At 40.6% G+C, this 16,705-nt stretch overlaps 1 protein-coding gene across 2 annotated transcripts in view; it reads right to left on the bottom strand.

Moving 5' to 3' along the window:
- Positions 1–16,705, bottom strand: part of Thsd7b (thrombospondin type 1 domain containing 7B) — an 831,070-nt gene that overhangs the window by 450,519 nt on the left and 363,846 nt on the right. For both annotated transcript variants that reach the window (XM_052736826.1, XM_052736827.1), the window contains exon 6: positions 4,017–4,172. In XM_052736826.1, coding sequence (XP_052592786.1) covers positions 4,017–4,172 — 156 coding nt within the window. The remainder of the gene's footprint in view (positions 1–4,016; positions 4,173–16,705) is intronic.

The following is a 16,705-nucleotide window of genomic DNA, read 5'->3' as shown; positions in this document are numbered from 1 at the left end:
GTACCTGTATACATATGTATGAGGCTATAAACCATCCAGGAACTTTTCTGTATTTTGGATTTCTTCTGCTAGTGAGTTGATTGCATTTCTTGTAGGGAATTCAGATAGGAATCTGCACACCCCACTGCTGTCCCAGGGTTTTTTTCAACACCTAGTACACATCCTGTGTGTCCAGCCTCTGTGGAATTCTAAATCATATTTACTGTGTGCCAATCAAGGACTCTGGCCCAGTCCCTATAGGATCAGGGGACAGAAATAGAGAATGAGAAGAACACAGACTTCATCCTCACCAGTTGGTAGAAATAACAAGATGATTGCTCCCATCACCATCACACACTTGGTCTGCCTGTAGGCATGGAATCATTTCCCCAGAGGGAGAACTCCATTCCGTATTTTTCCCAAGAGGAATTAGAGGCAGGTGGTCCTGCCAGGTTCCAGCAAGACCTAGAGGACTGATTTCTCTCTGCTTTAGGAATTATTTTAAAATAGCAAACTGTCAGCCCTGAATAACAATTACAAAAGCTGTCTATTTTCTCTGCCCATGGTTACTTAGCACTGAGAAGAGAAGCTATCTTCCAGTTGTACACTGAAGTCACCTGGTTTCGGTCTGAGCTCTCTAAAAACAAAGATATTAACAGCAACTCCAACATGCCCCCAAAGGCTGCAGGACTCCTCCACCCCAGGTCATAATTCCCATGCCCCTATATAGTTTTTCAGAACCCAAGACTGAACTGAAAGAAACTGTTGCTTGGGGCAAAATGCACACTCAGTGGTTACCTGTTACCCTCCATTTCTACCCACTCCTGTGACTGCAGGGTCCTTTTTCATCTGATGATCCTGCAGTTGCACTAAGGCTGGTGTCAGCATCCCTCCTGATCTACATCAGCTCAAGGGTTCATTCTCAGGGGTCATGGTTCACCTGGCTACTTCAGTGCACAGCTGGAAGATGGCTTTTCTTCTCAGGGCTGGATTTGTACCTCAGTCCAAACGTCCTTGAGCTTAGGAAGAAAATCGACTAATGAGTCTATGTGTTTGGAAAGACACTGGGGAGCAGGGAGCATGGGGTCAGCCCTGGCTTAGCTATTGCTGTTGTATTCATTGATGTTTATGTATATGTGTATGAACATTTGCATGTTTATGGAGGTGCATGTGTGTGAACGTTTGTGTGGAGATCAGAATAATGGCCAGTGAGAAGAAAGTTCTACACAAGGATATGCTGAGGGAGTCCACAAGGAGAAAGAGTTACAGGTTTCTCCAATGAATTCCAGGGATGTGTCTGAGTTATGTGGAGAAAGAAGCCTGGGATAAAATTTAAAACATCAGTTCTTTACAGTGTTTTATGAAAATTTTGGCTCAAGCAAAAATAAATACAACATAGAAATAGGGAAAAAGCATATGCTCCAAATTGCCATAAAGAAGCCAATGGATCAGAACAAGAGGACTAAAAACTTAATCTATTGACTAATCATCTACAAATGTGGCCCCAGAATCACTTTTGACTTCTCAAAGTATCCCCAAGGAGGCCACCATTCCCCTTATCTCTCTTCCTCTTCTGCACCCTCAGCTTGTGAAGGTTGAGAGCAGCTGAACCACTCTGCATTCTGGGAACATAAGCTTAGGCCCTAACCACTCAAGCCACATCCTTTGGTCAGGGAGCATGCAGGGATGAGCATACAACCCCATCAGCCGATGTTCCTCCCTAGAGCACTTCCTGGAACTACTGGAGAAGATGTTCTCTCCTACATTACTTATCATCTTAAATAAAATTCCCTACTGATCTTTGGTCTATGAAGATGGCCTATCAAACTCAAGCTACTGTGGAGAACAATGCAATGAGAAGACAGCAACTTGCAGAGTTGAGAAGTAGAAGGATGGAAAGGAGAAAGTCGAGAGCCCCTGACATTGTTCGTACTGTTGAATGTCATTCTGGTGGCCATTCTGTTTTCAGATGTTTGAGTTAATAAGTCTCTTCATTGGTTAGAAACCAACATGAACTGGTCTCATGTTACCTACATCCATAAGTGTCCCAAATAAGTTGAGGTCCATTTGGTGTATTGAGAACTCTGCAGCTTTGAAAGCAAAATAGAATGGCAGTCTGTGCCTCCATGCAGTCCAATTTTACTTGCAGGCACACCCCTGACCAGAGCAGTTGCAGCTTTGGTAAAGCTTGATGTGGTTTGGTTTTCTTGGGAGTAGCCCTAAAAGCTGGTATGGCATGGATGAACTTCAGGAGGACGAGTTCTAAGTTCTAAGAGAATGTAAGTCACCCTAAGGAGTCTCATACACAGCTGTAAGCAAATGATAAATTCTAATTATATAGAGAGCACATTTGTGCTACTAGTTTTAACGGAAACTTTTCAGTGCCCATAAGCTGAAGCAATATAAGGATACTGGGGTTATGTGATGCACTATCTTGTTTCACATTGTTACAAGCAAATATCTGACCAAAGCAACTTGGCAAAGGGAGGAAAGGTTTACTCTGGCTCCCAGTTCAAAGGAAACAGCCCCACACATCAGGGAAAGCACAGTGGCTGAAAAGGCTCCATCCATAGTAGCTGAACCTCAAGGTCTGGCTAGTTCACATCTTAGAAGACCAGCAAGTAGAAAGTATTGGAAGTGTGGCTGATCTAGAGTCCTCAAATATGTGTCCCCAGTTATTCATCTGTGCTAGCTATTCTTCTCAACTCCAAGGTTCTATAGCACTCAGAAACAGTGGTCCCAGCCATGAAGGCAGTGTTTGAAACATGAACTTGTGAGAATATTCATGTTATACAGGAGATTAGTTCAGCCTGCCAGGACCTGTTAAGACATTGATTTCTACAAGTTGTTGAAAAAAACAAAACAAAACAAAAAACAGAAATCAAAGTTAGCATCCTCCTGTCCCAGATTCAATACTGTTCTTCCTCTTTTTACTTGCAATAAGAGTCAGAGCAAAATGAAATCCCTGCAAGCCTGGGCCATGAACATGCACATGTGTGTGCCTGGGGCAAGCCGCAGATGACAGTCACGTGAGATTGTAGTGGCTATGGCATTTTCTTGCACAGACAGGAATCATAAAGGATCACTGCACTCAACAGTTGGGCATGTATTGTTTCTCTGCATGTAAAGTAAGATTATAGCTGAGCAAACACAACCTACCATCTGGGAAGCCATTGGTTCTTATTTTTCTTCATATTAATAAAAGGAATATTTTCTCTTAGCACAACATGCAAGGAGAAAGACACTTGTGGAAGCTTGAAAGGTCAGTAAAGGATGGCAAGGTGCCTCTGGGCTTGCAGGGGTGGGGATGGACATTTTAAATACAAAATGGAGAAAATGAGATTGCAATGGCTAACTAAATAAAAAAAATTGAAGATGTTACTTTAAGCCTGAGGGCAATAAACCCTAACCAATATACACACACATACATCATGTCCTTTATTACAATATAAAATATAAGACCAAATGCTAAATGTAGAAAACTAAAAATAAAGCAATAACAAAAATAGTTGGTTTCTGGTGTGATTACATGAATCATGTCTATGGACCTCAGTGTAATCATCACTTATATGAAAAAGTAAGTTAGATTTTTTTTTATTTGAGACAGCATCTCATGTAGCCCAGGCTAACTTCAAATTCATTATGTAGCCAAAAATGAACTTGAAATTCTAATCATCCTGTCTTTGCTACCCTAGTTAAAGCATATACCAGCAAGCCTGGTTTGATGTGATACTGCAAGTTGAATCCAGGGCTTTATGCATGCTAGGCTAGCACTCTACCAACTACGCTGCGACAGTAGGACCAACATTATTTCCAACTGAGTAACAGTCACTTATTCAGCTATGAGTTTAATATGAAAGTCAATCAAGGTCAGATTCTGTGCTCCACAGAAATGTCCTTAGCTGCCTCCCTAATAACTAAATGCTGCCAAGCCTGAGCCAGTTATCTAAATACAAACAAATGCTGGCTTAAGCTGGCTTAGTCTGCTGCAGAGCAATGTGTACACTGGAAGTGCAGGAAGCATGGCATGGACTCACCTTTCTTCCCCTGAGGATCACGGCAGTTTTCGTGAACACACGGGCCCCAGGATGACCAGGAAGATACTATGCAGGCCGTCGAGCAAGGGACATTGCAGAGCTGGGAGGCTGAGGGGGCAGGTCCCAAACATAATGTACTTTCCACAGGCCTAGAGACTAAAGGACAAAAATATAAATGCCTATGTCACATTCTTTGGACTTCCCTAAAATCATATCCTTATCAGGTTTATGATTCTGGAGAGTATATGCAATCAAGACAAACATTTTCTAATACGAATGTCTAGTTCTACATTATTAGCCTTTGGGGTGAGTAAAGAAAGACAGAGACAGAGGGCATGCGCTTGAGATCCCTGAATTGCAAAGCACTCCCAGGGAATTCGAGAGAGCAGTGGAAATATCACAGACACAAATTATCCAGAGGTATGATTTAAAACAGAATAAATGTCTTGGTGAAATTTCAAGAAGAGTCTATCTTAACAATATAAATGACTGGGTCACTGTGAAAAACATCAAAATCGAACCCCTAAGGTGCAGCGTTTAGCATAACCAATCTACTGCTGTGACTCCCCGGAGGGGTGGAGCTGGCAAAGACAGAAGAAAAATGGTTCTTCGACTAAGAAGAACAATTGGACCCTGACTGCGGTTTTGGCTTGAGGAGGAACTTTCCTAACTGGGTTACCCAGAGGTTCAGGGCTCCAAGGAGGAAGAGCTTCCAGATGCGCAGATGGGGGCCTGGGCGGGGTCCTCTCAGGGGACAGTGACTATCTGTCCTTCGGTGGTGTTCACTGTCCTCTGCCCACAAACCTCAGCACCACAAGAACACAAGCAATGGAGGAAAACACAAGGTCCTGGCCTGTGTGCAAACTTAACAATGGGAACGGGAGCCTTGAAAATAACACATGAAAGACACAGGTCTAAGTCTACTGCGGCAGTATTTACTACAGATGAATTGTAGCATGGACTCAGGTGTCCATCCAGAGAAGGGTGGTGAAAGAGAGATTTCAAGGAAAGGGGAATAGAATGCAGATTCTAAGAAGGGTGAACAGGGAGTAGTGGAATGGAACAAGAAGGAATGAATGAGGCAGGAAGGGCGGGATGGACGGAGGAGGGAGTATAGGAAAGGAAACCTTATATTAAAGACCTTTGAAAATGCCATATGGGGACCTACTAGTGCAGAAATGTCTGAAAATATATCCATATTCATAGATAAAAAGGGTCCTGTAAACCATCCCAAGATAAAGACTGCTGTCATTGCCCTTGTTTACCCTCCAGAACTTGATGGGAAGACGCTACTGATGAAGACATCACATACTTGAGTCACAGGATAAATCAACCTGCAAGCTTCATCCCTTACTGGCTAGTTTTCATCGTGGTAAAAGGTTCTGGGCACAGCATCAGGGGAGCAAAGCTGTCAACAGTCTACCCAGCTATGAACCGTGTGAGCCGGGCGGTGGTGGCACACGCCTTTAATCCCAGCACTTGGGAGGCAGAGGCAAGCGGATCTCTGTGAGTTCGAGGCCAGCCTGGTCTCCAAAGCGAGTTCCAGGAAAGGCGCAAAGCTACACAGAGAAACCCTGTCTCGAAAAAACAACAACAACAAAATAATAATAATAATAAGATATAAAAACCAGGAGGTAATATTTAGGAAGAGAAAAATTACTAGCAGAATGGGTTTTGTGGGGGGGCGGGGGACAAATGTGATCCTAGCATCTGAGAAGCATGCATGCAAACCTCATAATAAAACATTTTTTTCAGTACCATTTTGATTCTCAAAATGTACATCAAAAAGGAAATACAAATATAGAGCTGTTTACTTTTCTACACAGAGTTGCCTCCGATTGAAAAAGTTTTGAGACATTCCAAATTTTGTGAGCAGTAGCTTCGATTCAGGAAGTTGTATCTACTGACTGGCTTGTATTATTTTGTAAATATTTCCCACATGTCATTTGTATCCAGTTGAACAGATTGAAAATGCCTCAAAGGTGGGAAGTGGCGTGAGGGGACTGGGTGGTATGTCACACCACCCCGTTTGCTTCCTCGCTCTCTGGGTAGAGAAGCATCAGATGTAGTGAAGGCTGCAATCCGTCACAACTCTGAGCAGAGGAGCTTTGAATAAGAATCAAATCAACAGCAAAAGAGAAAACAAATACTGTCATGGAAAAAGACACAGGTTTGTGAGCTGGGGTGGGGGTTCTGATGAGCAAAGTCACAGTCTGCATCGTTTGTGAAAGCAAATGAAAAGATCGTGAAAACACCACCAATATTTTATTTACAATTTATTATTATTATTATTATTAATTTTTTGGTTTTTCGAAACAGGGTTTCTCTGTGTAGTTTTCATGCCTGTCCTGGATTTTGCTCTGTAGACCAGGCTGGCCTCAAACTCTCACAGAGAAACGCCTGCCTTTGCCTCCCGATTGCTGGGATTAAAGGTGTGTGCCACCACTGCCCAGCAAAAATTAATTATTTTAAAGTGTATCAAATTGAATAGTTTTGACTTAAAATGAAAGTCAAGTGCAAAGTTAAATTGCCAGTGTAAATGTGAAAATATGTGTGTCATGGAGTGGGGGCAGGGAAAGGAGGAGAGAACAGATATTGGGGGAGTTAGGGAATCTGTCCAGGGATATTGATAAGGGAAGTAATAAGATCATACTACAGTTGTCAGTGGGATGTGAACCAAAATTAGAGATGGATCTATGAGATGGCTGGATTCAGAGTAAGGCAAGCTACACAGACACACATCTGCTGAGTAAATAACTCAGCCATTCTAAACCACCGAGTCACCATTTAAACTAGCCACTCTTGGGTAGTGTCTGTGTTTAAGGAACTCTCTACCAACAAGATTAAGTCAGGCAACAGATTAACAGACAATGGAAGGAAAGGCATCTGAGTGTCCCATACATAAAAAAACAACAAAGCCAGATGTCTTAATGTGGAAGTGTCCTTGGCTCCCATCCTATGTGTGTTGGCATTTATTGCCACAAGCATAGAAAGGAACTCCTGCAACAGACCAGAAGGAAGTAGGCATGGCAGCTGTTTAGTCCAATCATTTATTAAACATGCACAATGTATACCAAGCATGGGTCATAACATCAAACAGATACTGACACCTTTGGTCTGGGTAGCTTTTCTTTGAGATACATGTTCTTAATACCTCTAGTTTTAAAATAAAAGAACTACACTATAGAAATGTTAGCTCACAGGCTGCAGAGAGTGCTCAGCAATCAAAGTGCAGAATTCTGCTTCCAGAACCCACTTGACTGGCTTAGAACCCCTTGTATCTCTAGCTCCAAGTAATCTGACACCCTCTTCTGGCCTCTATGGGCATTGCACTCACACGTACATATGCCACACAGATACACACAGACATAATTAAAAATAATAATAAAAAAACGCTCTAAAACAATCTTAGCTCACTTGCTCACAAGCTTAGCCAGGGAATGGTGGAGATAAGATCTGGAACTAGGCAGTCTGGCTTCTGAATTTATTCTGTGAACCACTTCATTAGGTGAAGTTTTTACTTGAAATTCTTTAGTGTCCATTATGCATGAGACACTTTTTGAGTCGCCCTAGGCTGACCGTGCTCTCCCTCAACTGCTTGCCTGCCACTCAAAAGAATAGCTACTGAATATGTTAGAAATTTAGCATTGTGATAGAAGAGAAGAACTGGCCAAAAAGAGCATGGACTGTATACTAGTGACCCCACAACAAGGTATCCTCGGGTACTATGCCATGTGCCCCAATGTATAAAACCTGGAGTGGGCCACTTTCAGTCGAGGCATGCAGAGCCAAGCATACAGATATGTGTTTTCTGTACCTTGGAAGACAGGCTCAGGAAAAGTTAGACTTTATTTGTTCCTTGCCACCTGTCAGTAAGGAACAAATCTGCTTCATAAAACATGCTGTATATGAGTGAGTTTTACATATCTGTGTGTTTGTACATCTGTATGTCTGTGTGTCTGTTTGTTGACTCAGAAAAACTGACAATCAGTACACAGTGACCCACATCACAGCTTGTGTTAACACCGTGTTCTTGATGGAGGAGTGATGAAGAGTAGTAAGACAGTCCAAGACCTTCTCCTCATAGAACCACATTCCACTGGGGTTGGGTCCAAACTACATAGGTATCCAGGAGCCCAGCAAGACGTCAAGGATGGGCTTCTGCCCTCTTTCTTTTACCACGTCTCTCTCCTTTCAACACCATCCAGACGAAGTACCAGATGCCAGAGCTGAAAAGTCCCCAAACAGCTCAACACTAAGGTGAATCAGTGGTATGCTATCATCTCTTTGCATCTGATGCTCGGCACAATAGCCGACACTACTCAATCCACCAGTCAAGTGTCTACCAGGCACATGGTGAAATCTTGGTAAATCTCATGTGAAGCTCCCAGAATGCCTGGCAGGAAAGGCTCTTAGCTGAAGTGCAGTTAGAAAGAGACAAGGGAACATGCCCTGCAGCTGAATCTGTCAGGACACCACAGTCTCACTTAAATAGACCTGTTGGTTTCATTTTGAAGAGAAGTTGAGGACAGCCTGTGGTTAAGGGTTAAGTTCCCTGAAGCCCTCATTCATAAATACTCAGCTGTCAATTAGTAGACTGCTAGGCGATGCAAGTAATATAAGATTTGAAAGTAGAGATAGTCACTATTACCTGGAAAAAGAGCAGGGAATAATTTCCTTGGGGACTCTAGAGTGACATATCAGAGACTCAGGGACAGGGTGAAACCATTTGTCAAAACAGTCATTTTTCTTCAGCACCTGCTGCTTTGATGGACAGTCAATCTTAATCCATATCAATAAATTCCTCCAGCCATGGTGACATGTCTAAGATGCTGCACTTAGGCACCGAATCGATGTGTCTGGGTCAGCCTAGTTCTTTCATGACCCCAAGTCCCACCCCAGGACATATTTGCTCCAGAAATAATAATGATGAATACATCACAAAGCACTTAGCAGCTTCAGAACCCTGGAGAAGGGTGAACATAGGATGCTTCTATACCTATTGACTGTTAGCCCTGGATGTCAGCTTTAGGGCTAACTGAGTTTAATTAATCAATTTGACTGAAAAACTAAACTCCAAGGACTCAGACGGTTTGTACAATTTCATTATCAAATTCAGAGGATAGCAAGACCTGAGCCTTAGGCTAGGAAGCAAACACACTTCCACCTATCTTTCATTTTCTTTCTATGAAAATGAAGGCAACAGTCAAGACAGATGTGGCTCTTTGTACCAGGATAGCCTTTGTATGAAGGACAGTCTATGAGAGGTAGGTTGCCAGAGATATGACAGATCCAAGGAACCCATGAATGCTCCAGCCCAATTTAACCTTTAAACTAGACCCAAGCCTTTCTTTATATTACTACCTCAGAATTCTAACCTATGTTCAGATGTGGCCCACTGAAAAGGACATCGTGAATCCCAAATTTCCTCTGTCCCAGAAGACTAATTACTTTTTACTCCCTACTAATGAGTATGGATATTCAGATTACAGTATCTTAGGGAGTGAGTGGGTGGAGACATCCCTTGCTGGAAGTGGGTGATGTATATAGTCCATACGTTACTGAGCCTTCGTTTATCTTGGGTCAAATTCTAGCTAGAATGTTTGACATAAGAATCACTGCTATCCTAGTCAAGGTACTCTTTCCTCTGAAATGACTGTTAACTAACTCTCTCAACTCAAACACCATGAATCCCTGCTCAGCAAAAAAAATCTTTATTTCTGCATTTTCCCCCAACTCGCTTTCAATATGGTCACCTGGAAGCTTTGTGCCACCCAGGCACTGACACCTGCTGGACTGAAGATGCCCAGGTCTCACAGGCTGCTCCAGCTCTGCAGATAGCAACTTCAGTTCTCTCAGAGAGCTCTAATGATCCCAAATATTAAAACACCACAAACTTTTAACTAGGTTAAAGCCTGATCTCTATGGATCAGAGTCTTTCCCAATTCTGAGGAATACATTACTGTATTTTAAGTGATTGCTCATATTTGGTAGTAATTAATATTTTGAATATTCTGGTACCTAACCTGGAATTTTTCATTTGCAGTAAGAAATGATTAAATTGACCTGCCCTACAAGAAATGTTGAAGTCTGTTACTAATGATTGCAAAGTTTCCTTAAATGATGAATAACTCAATGAACAGAATGCTAATTAACAAAGGGCAAAATAGGCTGGTAGGCGATATATATGTTATAAAATGTGTGCTGTTCTAAATTCTAGAAAGGAATAAAGTTCATTGTTTTCCTTAAGGGAAGGTTATTTCAGATAAGGACACAAACCTAAAGAAAATGGACTATATATAGGTCAGGAGAAAACTTCCTGGGGTGGTAGGCCATGTGATTACCACACTGGATAATTACACCACTAACTATAATACATATGGAATGATGAACACCTTTACAATTTATTATTTAAAATTAAATCAGCTAGAATCCAAGCTAATTTGAATTAACAAAATAATATGATACAAAAATTTATGAGAGAATCCCACTCCCCACCCCAACATTCTGCAAGATTTAATCTGTTTGTTTTAACCCTTCTAACAGGAATTAAAATGAAATTGGAAAATATTATTTTGCTAATTGTAATTAATATCTCCGTAGCCCCCTTGAGTTTATAAACAAGGAGTCATTTGCCTAAGGGGAAAACGTTATCATCACAGCTAATGGATGTTTCTTTTTTAATATAACATTATTAGATGAAAGGAAATCAAGACATTCTTTCAAAATTCATAAAGCAGCATATGTAATTCTGTCAGGGCATAATGAAGTGCACATTATCTTCAGGACAAAGAGAAGAATCTGAGGAATTAATCACTACAAATTTTTTTCCAGAAATGGAAACCAAAGACATTTCTTGGGACACCCTGAAACTTACATTATTTTGCTTTCTTTCCACACCATCATCATACAAATTAAACCTTCAATCTCTGGTTGATTTTATGCAAAATATTTGATTTTGTGAATATCATCAACCTCCACCAACAGCTTAGACAGACACATTACATCCATTCCAGTCTTCCAAGCCTGACACAGCCACTGTAAACCCCAAAGGAAATTTTGACTCAAGGACGTGGGAAGCCCTCAGTGCCTGAGCTTTCCAAGAAGCAGCCATAACAGAAACAGCAATTGCTCAAATTTAATTCAAAACTAATGAAAGAGTCTACTTATGTAAAAATGCTGCTTTCTAAATGATTTTTCAGAAACAATATTGCCTCTGACATATCCATTTAGGGAGTACACTGACTTGGCAGAAACTCAATCCACCTTCTGCTAAAATAAAAGGGCTTCTTCTAGAGACTGAGGGAGTCAAATGGATGAAGGGTAAAGATAAATAATAGCACAGTTTTAAGCATAAAGTTCTTTTCCTTTGAGAAGCTACATGAATTATTTCAGTTACCTTTTGCCACTGGGATTTGCAAAATAATGTATTTTTCTTTTAACTTGGTAGACAGAAGAAAAGCAAATCTATCTTCTAGCACTTACAGTCAGCTTTAAGAATCAAATTGCATCTCATCCCGTTATACCTAATGAAGCTTAATTTTAGCCATATTGTGACTCTCTTGGCAGAGTACTATGCAATACAATTTGGCAGGAAGATGTGTGTATATACAGCAGATTTGATAGCTAAAAAATAATTCCTGCAATTAGAAGTAATTATGTGAAATTTGGACACATGTCAAAAAGTTTCCAAATTTAATTCATTTAATTTAATCAATTAGAAAATGCCCATCCATGGATAGGTTTTTCTATTGCTTCTGAGTAACTACACCATAGATCAAAAAATGGCAAAGCAACATTCAGAATAAAAATAAGTCTGAATACAGATTACAGAGCAATTGGCAGCCAATAATTATGTGCTTAAAGAAGTATAGAAGCGTGGCGTACTGGGTTTTTTGTTTTATGGTCTCATTTCCCAGCCCATTTTGAAAAGTTCTTCCTGTTTGTTTTGTGGACATTTGGCTAAGAGCTAAAGGTAGAATGAAGGGAGAATTAGAGAAAAGAAATGACCTAACATTTTTTACTCTTCATAAAATTAAAACCATTACTGTTGAGAGAAAAAGCCCTGGGGCGATTTGGGGGGATGAGAAAGTGACCAAAGAGAGAAAGTAGGAGGGGTAAAAAGACAAAGAACAGAGTTCACAGGGAGCTCAAAGGCAGAAATGCCCTCTGTCCGGAAAGTGTGGCTTCTAAGAGGGTTTTAGTCTAAGAGTCCTTCTGGTCTTTAGCACACTGCAAGATGGAATTCATTGTCTATGGAAACCATGACAGGAGCTAAATGGGAATAAGTCTTCCCTAATTGCCTGCTAGTATCACTGTGTCTAGGATAAAAATTGTGATGGAAAAAGATCTGCCATTATAGTAATAATTAGGAGGAAAAACGAACATTGTTGCTATTTCAAAAACATTTTTTACTAAGATAAAACCTACAGAAAAAGTAACTTTGAAAACATTAACAGCAGCCTTTGCCCCTTGAACTAACAGCAGCTGTGGTCACCTGCACTGGACCTACATGAAGCTGGCCCAGTCAACAACTGCTATGGATGGAGAATGGGCTCAAGGGGGACTTACTCCTCTGTGCTGAACTAGAAGATTCTGGCAAGAGGGAAGTCATTGTCCTCAGCTGAAGGCACACTAGTGAGCTCACAGAGCTCTAAAGGGCACCCAAGCCTGTGGTGACACAGATGCCCCTGGTTAAGCTCAGTGCTTTTAAAAAACAGAAGGGCATGAACATGAGAAAGGAATGACTTTCTTTCAAGAGGGACTTAACCGGGGTGGGATTGAGATAAGAGAGGCTGAAAGTGTAAGAACGCAGTATATGCATGAATGAAATCATCAAAGAACACATTTAATTAAGAAAAACTGTCAAAGGTAATGGCGATACATCAGGGAGTGTTGTTATAGGGAGGAGGAGGAGCTGTGTAGACATTTCTATGCTGACTACAGAAGGTCCCTATGATTAGTCTTAAAGGCTTAAGAGATAGTAAACAAAAATGGTTGGTGTGACTGTTTTAATTTTACATGTTAATTTTAGAACCTTCCTAAAGATGTACACACGCCTTCTACTGTACTCCTTTCTGTCCTTCAACAAGATACTTGGAAGCTGGGGTCCTAAACTCACCTGTCACCAGGTACAAATCCTAGCACTATTACAAAATATTTCTCCTTATCAGCTGAGAAGGGAAAGATAATGATAACATGTCCGTAAAGCCAATAATCAGGAATTGGAAGGAAGCAAGAGGGTTCAGGAGGCTGCAAAACCATTGTTGAGATGAGAAAGCCTGAGGAGGAAACAGAAGGGGACAGTGGTACTGAGAAACAGGTGTTCCTGTTGAGAACAGGAAGCAAAGTGGTCACTGGATTTTAGGACTCATCACAGGATGCCTCAGAGCCGGGGCAGGAGGATCAGACAACACAGCCCTTCATTTCTGCTGATTCAGAATGTGGCTTCCTAAGAAAAACAAGAACTAGCCTTTAAAATACCACAGTCCTGTGAGAGCCCAGCCACAAGCTGCAGTGCTGACAGCTCCTTCAGCAAGCTGAAGACGTTTTTAGTCTCTCTAGAAAGAACTCCATATCTCTAAAGTAAATCACACACCCTCGTGCGTTTGCCAGAGGGGAAGAGGAAGGCCTTGCTGTGCTCCATGTTCTTGTTGGCGCCTGCTACTTAAAATTTGCAAATCGTTTTAGACTGAACAAGTTAATTCAACTTCAAAGGAGGGCTCTGAGAGTCACTGAAAGGGACAGGGATGAGGCCTTGCATAACAATTAAAAAATGAAGAATAGTTCATTCCTTTGAATAAAGAAATGCACACACACACACACACACACACACACACACACACACACACACACATATATATGTATATATATATATATATATATGTGTATATATATTACCCAAACCATCTGTAATTTGTCTAAGCATTATAAACACAAACCCCTGCATTGCAAAACTTCTTCCAACTCCATTATCACACACCTCGCTCTGTATACAGTCGGCTACTGTCAGGCCAGCATTCCTCCAGTGCAAACCAGTGGACTCAGCACTGGGACAGAACTGGGACCAAGGGATCCAGGAGAACAGTGAAGATTTTCACACCTTGAAAATTCTTATGATTAGCAGGCTGAAAAGTGAACCCTCTGCATAATGTATAGACTATAGTTTTAAAAATCCAGTTGGCAAAACGCTTTCATTAAGGACTCATTAAACTGGGAGGCTGTTGCTACCTTTGTGAACCAGGTAGATCTCTTACCAACACATCTCAATAAAACAACCAACTTTGCCTTCACCATGCCTCGCCCCTCTGATCATCTCCTCTCTAAGGAGCCTCTGTGAGCCTCCTTACCTCCATTGTCTTCTCCTTCCTTATGGCTTTTAACAATACAACTCTTCTTAGCACAGCTGGATACGTAATGTAGGTTTGTGTTTAAAGAAGAAAATCAAAAGATCTTATTTTACTATTGTGTCTCCTTGGGTGTCTAGGCCACACTACCCCAAGGACCATAAAATTGAAACAGTTGAAAAGTTTGTATGCTATGCAATCCATGGGAAGGATCTGAGTTATGAAGTCAACCCTGTGAGTTAACTGCTCTGGATAATAACTCTAATTTCGAGTAGAAAACTAAACTGTGGAAGTTCCATCCAAGACTCTATAATTTGCATTTGACAGAGAGATGACAGGAACCCAAACAGTATGACTTCAGTTTTTCCTCTTGGCTACTCTGTGAGGCTTCTTCCTATGGAAGAACAGTAGGGCTTGGAGTCCATGCATGTCTCCCTGCCTGCAGGCTGAAATGCTCATTTGCATTACTCTGTTTTCTGTGTGAGCTTGGTTTGGGTGAGAATCTTTGTTCTAGTGCTTTCATCAGAGTAAAGAGAGAGCATTACTTCAGATATTTTGAGCAAAATCCTGAAGAATGTGGGGAATAAGGATAATGAATGATACACTGTAGAATTTCATGAATTTGAAAAATATTTGCTTATATATCAGTAATGTTATAAAAGCTTTCTTGAGAAGTTGTATAGTCTTTAATTTTTCACATATACCCAACTATTCAGAGAAAAATGGGTCATAAAAATGACTGTTTACATTTCTTAAAATACAACTGTCATTCTTGAAATCTTAATTTTATAGTGAAAACATCAAAAATATTGAAACATTAATAAGTATTTTATTTAAAATACATTCAGGTAATTTAATATTAAAAGCAGCAAGGATATAGTTAAAAGTTCTTAAATGCAAATTAACATCAAATTTGAAAGTATTATTATTTACCTTTATAAGTGTGGGCTAATTGAACTTTCCAAATTGAACTTTCTACAAAATGAAAATAAATGCAGCTGTAATCATTTTTTATCACTTATACTTTTAAGTTGGGGTTGGAATAAATATTGAACAATAGACTCAATGAAAAAAAAAGTATGTTTATCATGGTTAATCTTGTGAGGGGGAGAACCTGATTCCTAGAGTAGTCATGGCCTTTCGGATGGGAGTCAGACATTGACAACTCACGATCTTACAGCAGAGAAGGACATGGAAGTCAGGGTGCCTCCAAGAACTCCTTATAGAGGACACAGCCAGTGGTGAAGCACCTCATCTGAGAGCGAGGGCCAGCTCACCCCTAATCAGTCCAAGAGGATCCAAAGCACAGTCGCCCTGCTTTCTGGTGTCTCTCTCTTCTCCTGAAAACACGGCTAGAACCATACTCTGCCTCCCTGTAGACAACAGCTAGCTTGCCTTGCTGTATGTCATCATCAGCCAATTATATGAGGTAGCTTCCATCTGGAGTTACTTTCTTGTTTTATATCTAAAATAAATCATATTAAAAGACTTGTTATTAATTGCTGCATTTTTGAGACTCTGAGACTTGCTTCTTAACACTTTTGTAGACTGACCCTTGCATGTCCTAAGGAATCTTTAATGTCCAAACAGTAACAGGTAGGACTGTCTTGGACAAGTGAGAACATGAAATTGGTCCTCAGAACCTACATATAAACCAGATGCAGCAGTATGTGCGTACAAATCCAGGGATGGTGAGATGAGAGGCAGACACAGGTAGATCCCTGGAGTTCACTGTTCAGCTAGCCTAGCCTTCATGGTGAAGTTCTAGTCCACTAAGAGTCTCTGTCTCAAAAGAAAAAAAAAATGGAAGGCACCTCAGTGGCAACACTCAACCTTGCTCTCTAATCTCCACATGGGTACACACACATGCACAAAAGCATGCGAATGTACACACACACAAAGTATATTTACTTATTATATTTATGAACGTATACAAATATAAAAGTATATTTATTTATTATAAATAAACAAGCAAATATATAAACAAATAGAAGATCAAGTAAATCTTAAATAAAGTGGTTTCCTCTTTAGAACACCTTGTCCCTTCACAGGTCTATTCCCTCCAGAAGTCTAGAATGGAAGAGATCTCTGTGATGTCTTATACAGTACCTCATCTCTACAACAAAACAAAACAAACAAACAGCAATCACAAAACCCAATGCCTAGGGATATCCTCTGATTCATCCAAGATCAACAGTGGTGGAATCAACCTAGAACTCCATCCAGAGTTCTGCTTTTCATGAAACACACATTAAAAACCAAAATTATAACCTTGCATTTCCGAGTGCCTCATACACTCCTTGTTCATTTTGAACATATTTTATCTTCCAGATAGTGACATTT

Source organism: Peromyscus californicus, unplaced genomic scaffold, assembly GCF_007827085.1.
Source record: "Peromyscus californicus insignis strain IS unplaced genomic scaffold, ASM782708v3 Scaffold_14__1_contigs__length_90479793_seg_2, whole genome shotgun sequence".
Lineage (NCBI taxonomy): Eukaryota > Metazoa > Chordata > Mammalia > Rodentia > Cricetidae > Peromyscus > Peromyscus californicus.
This window is presented reverse-complemented; position numbering and strand designations above follow the sequence as displayed.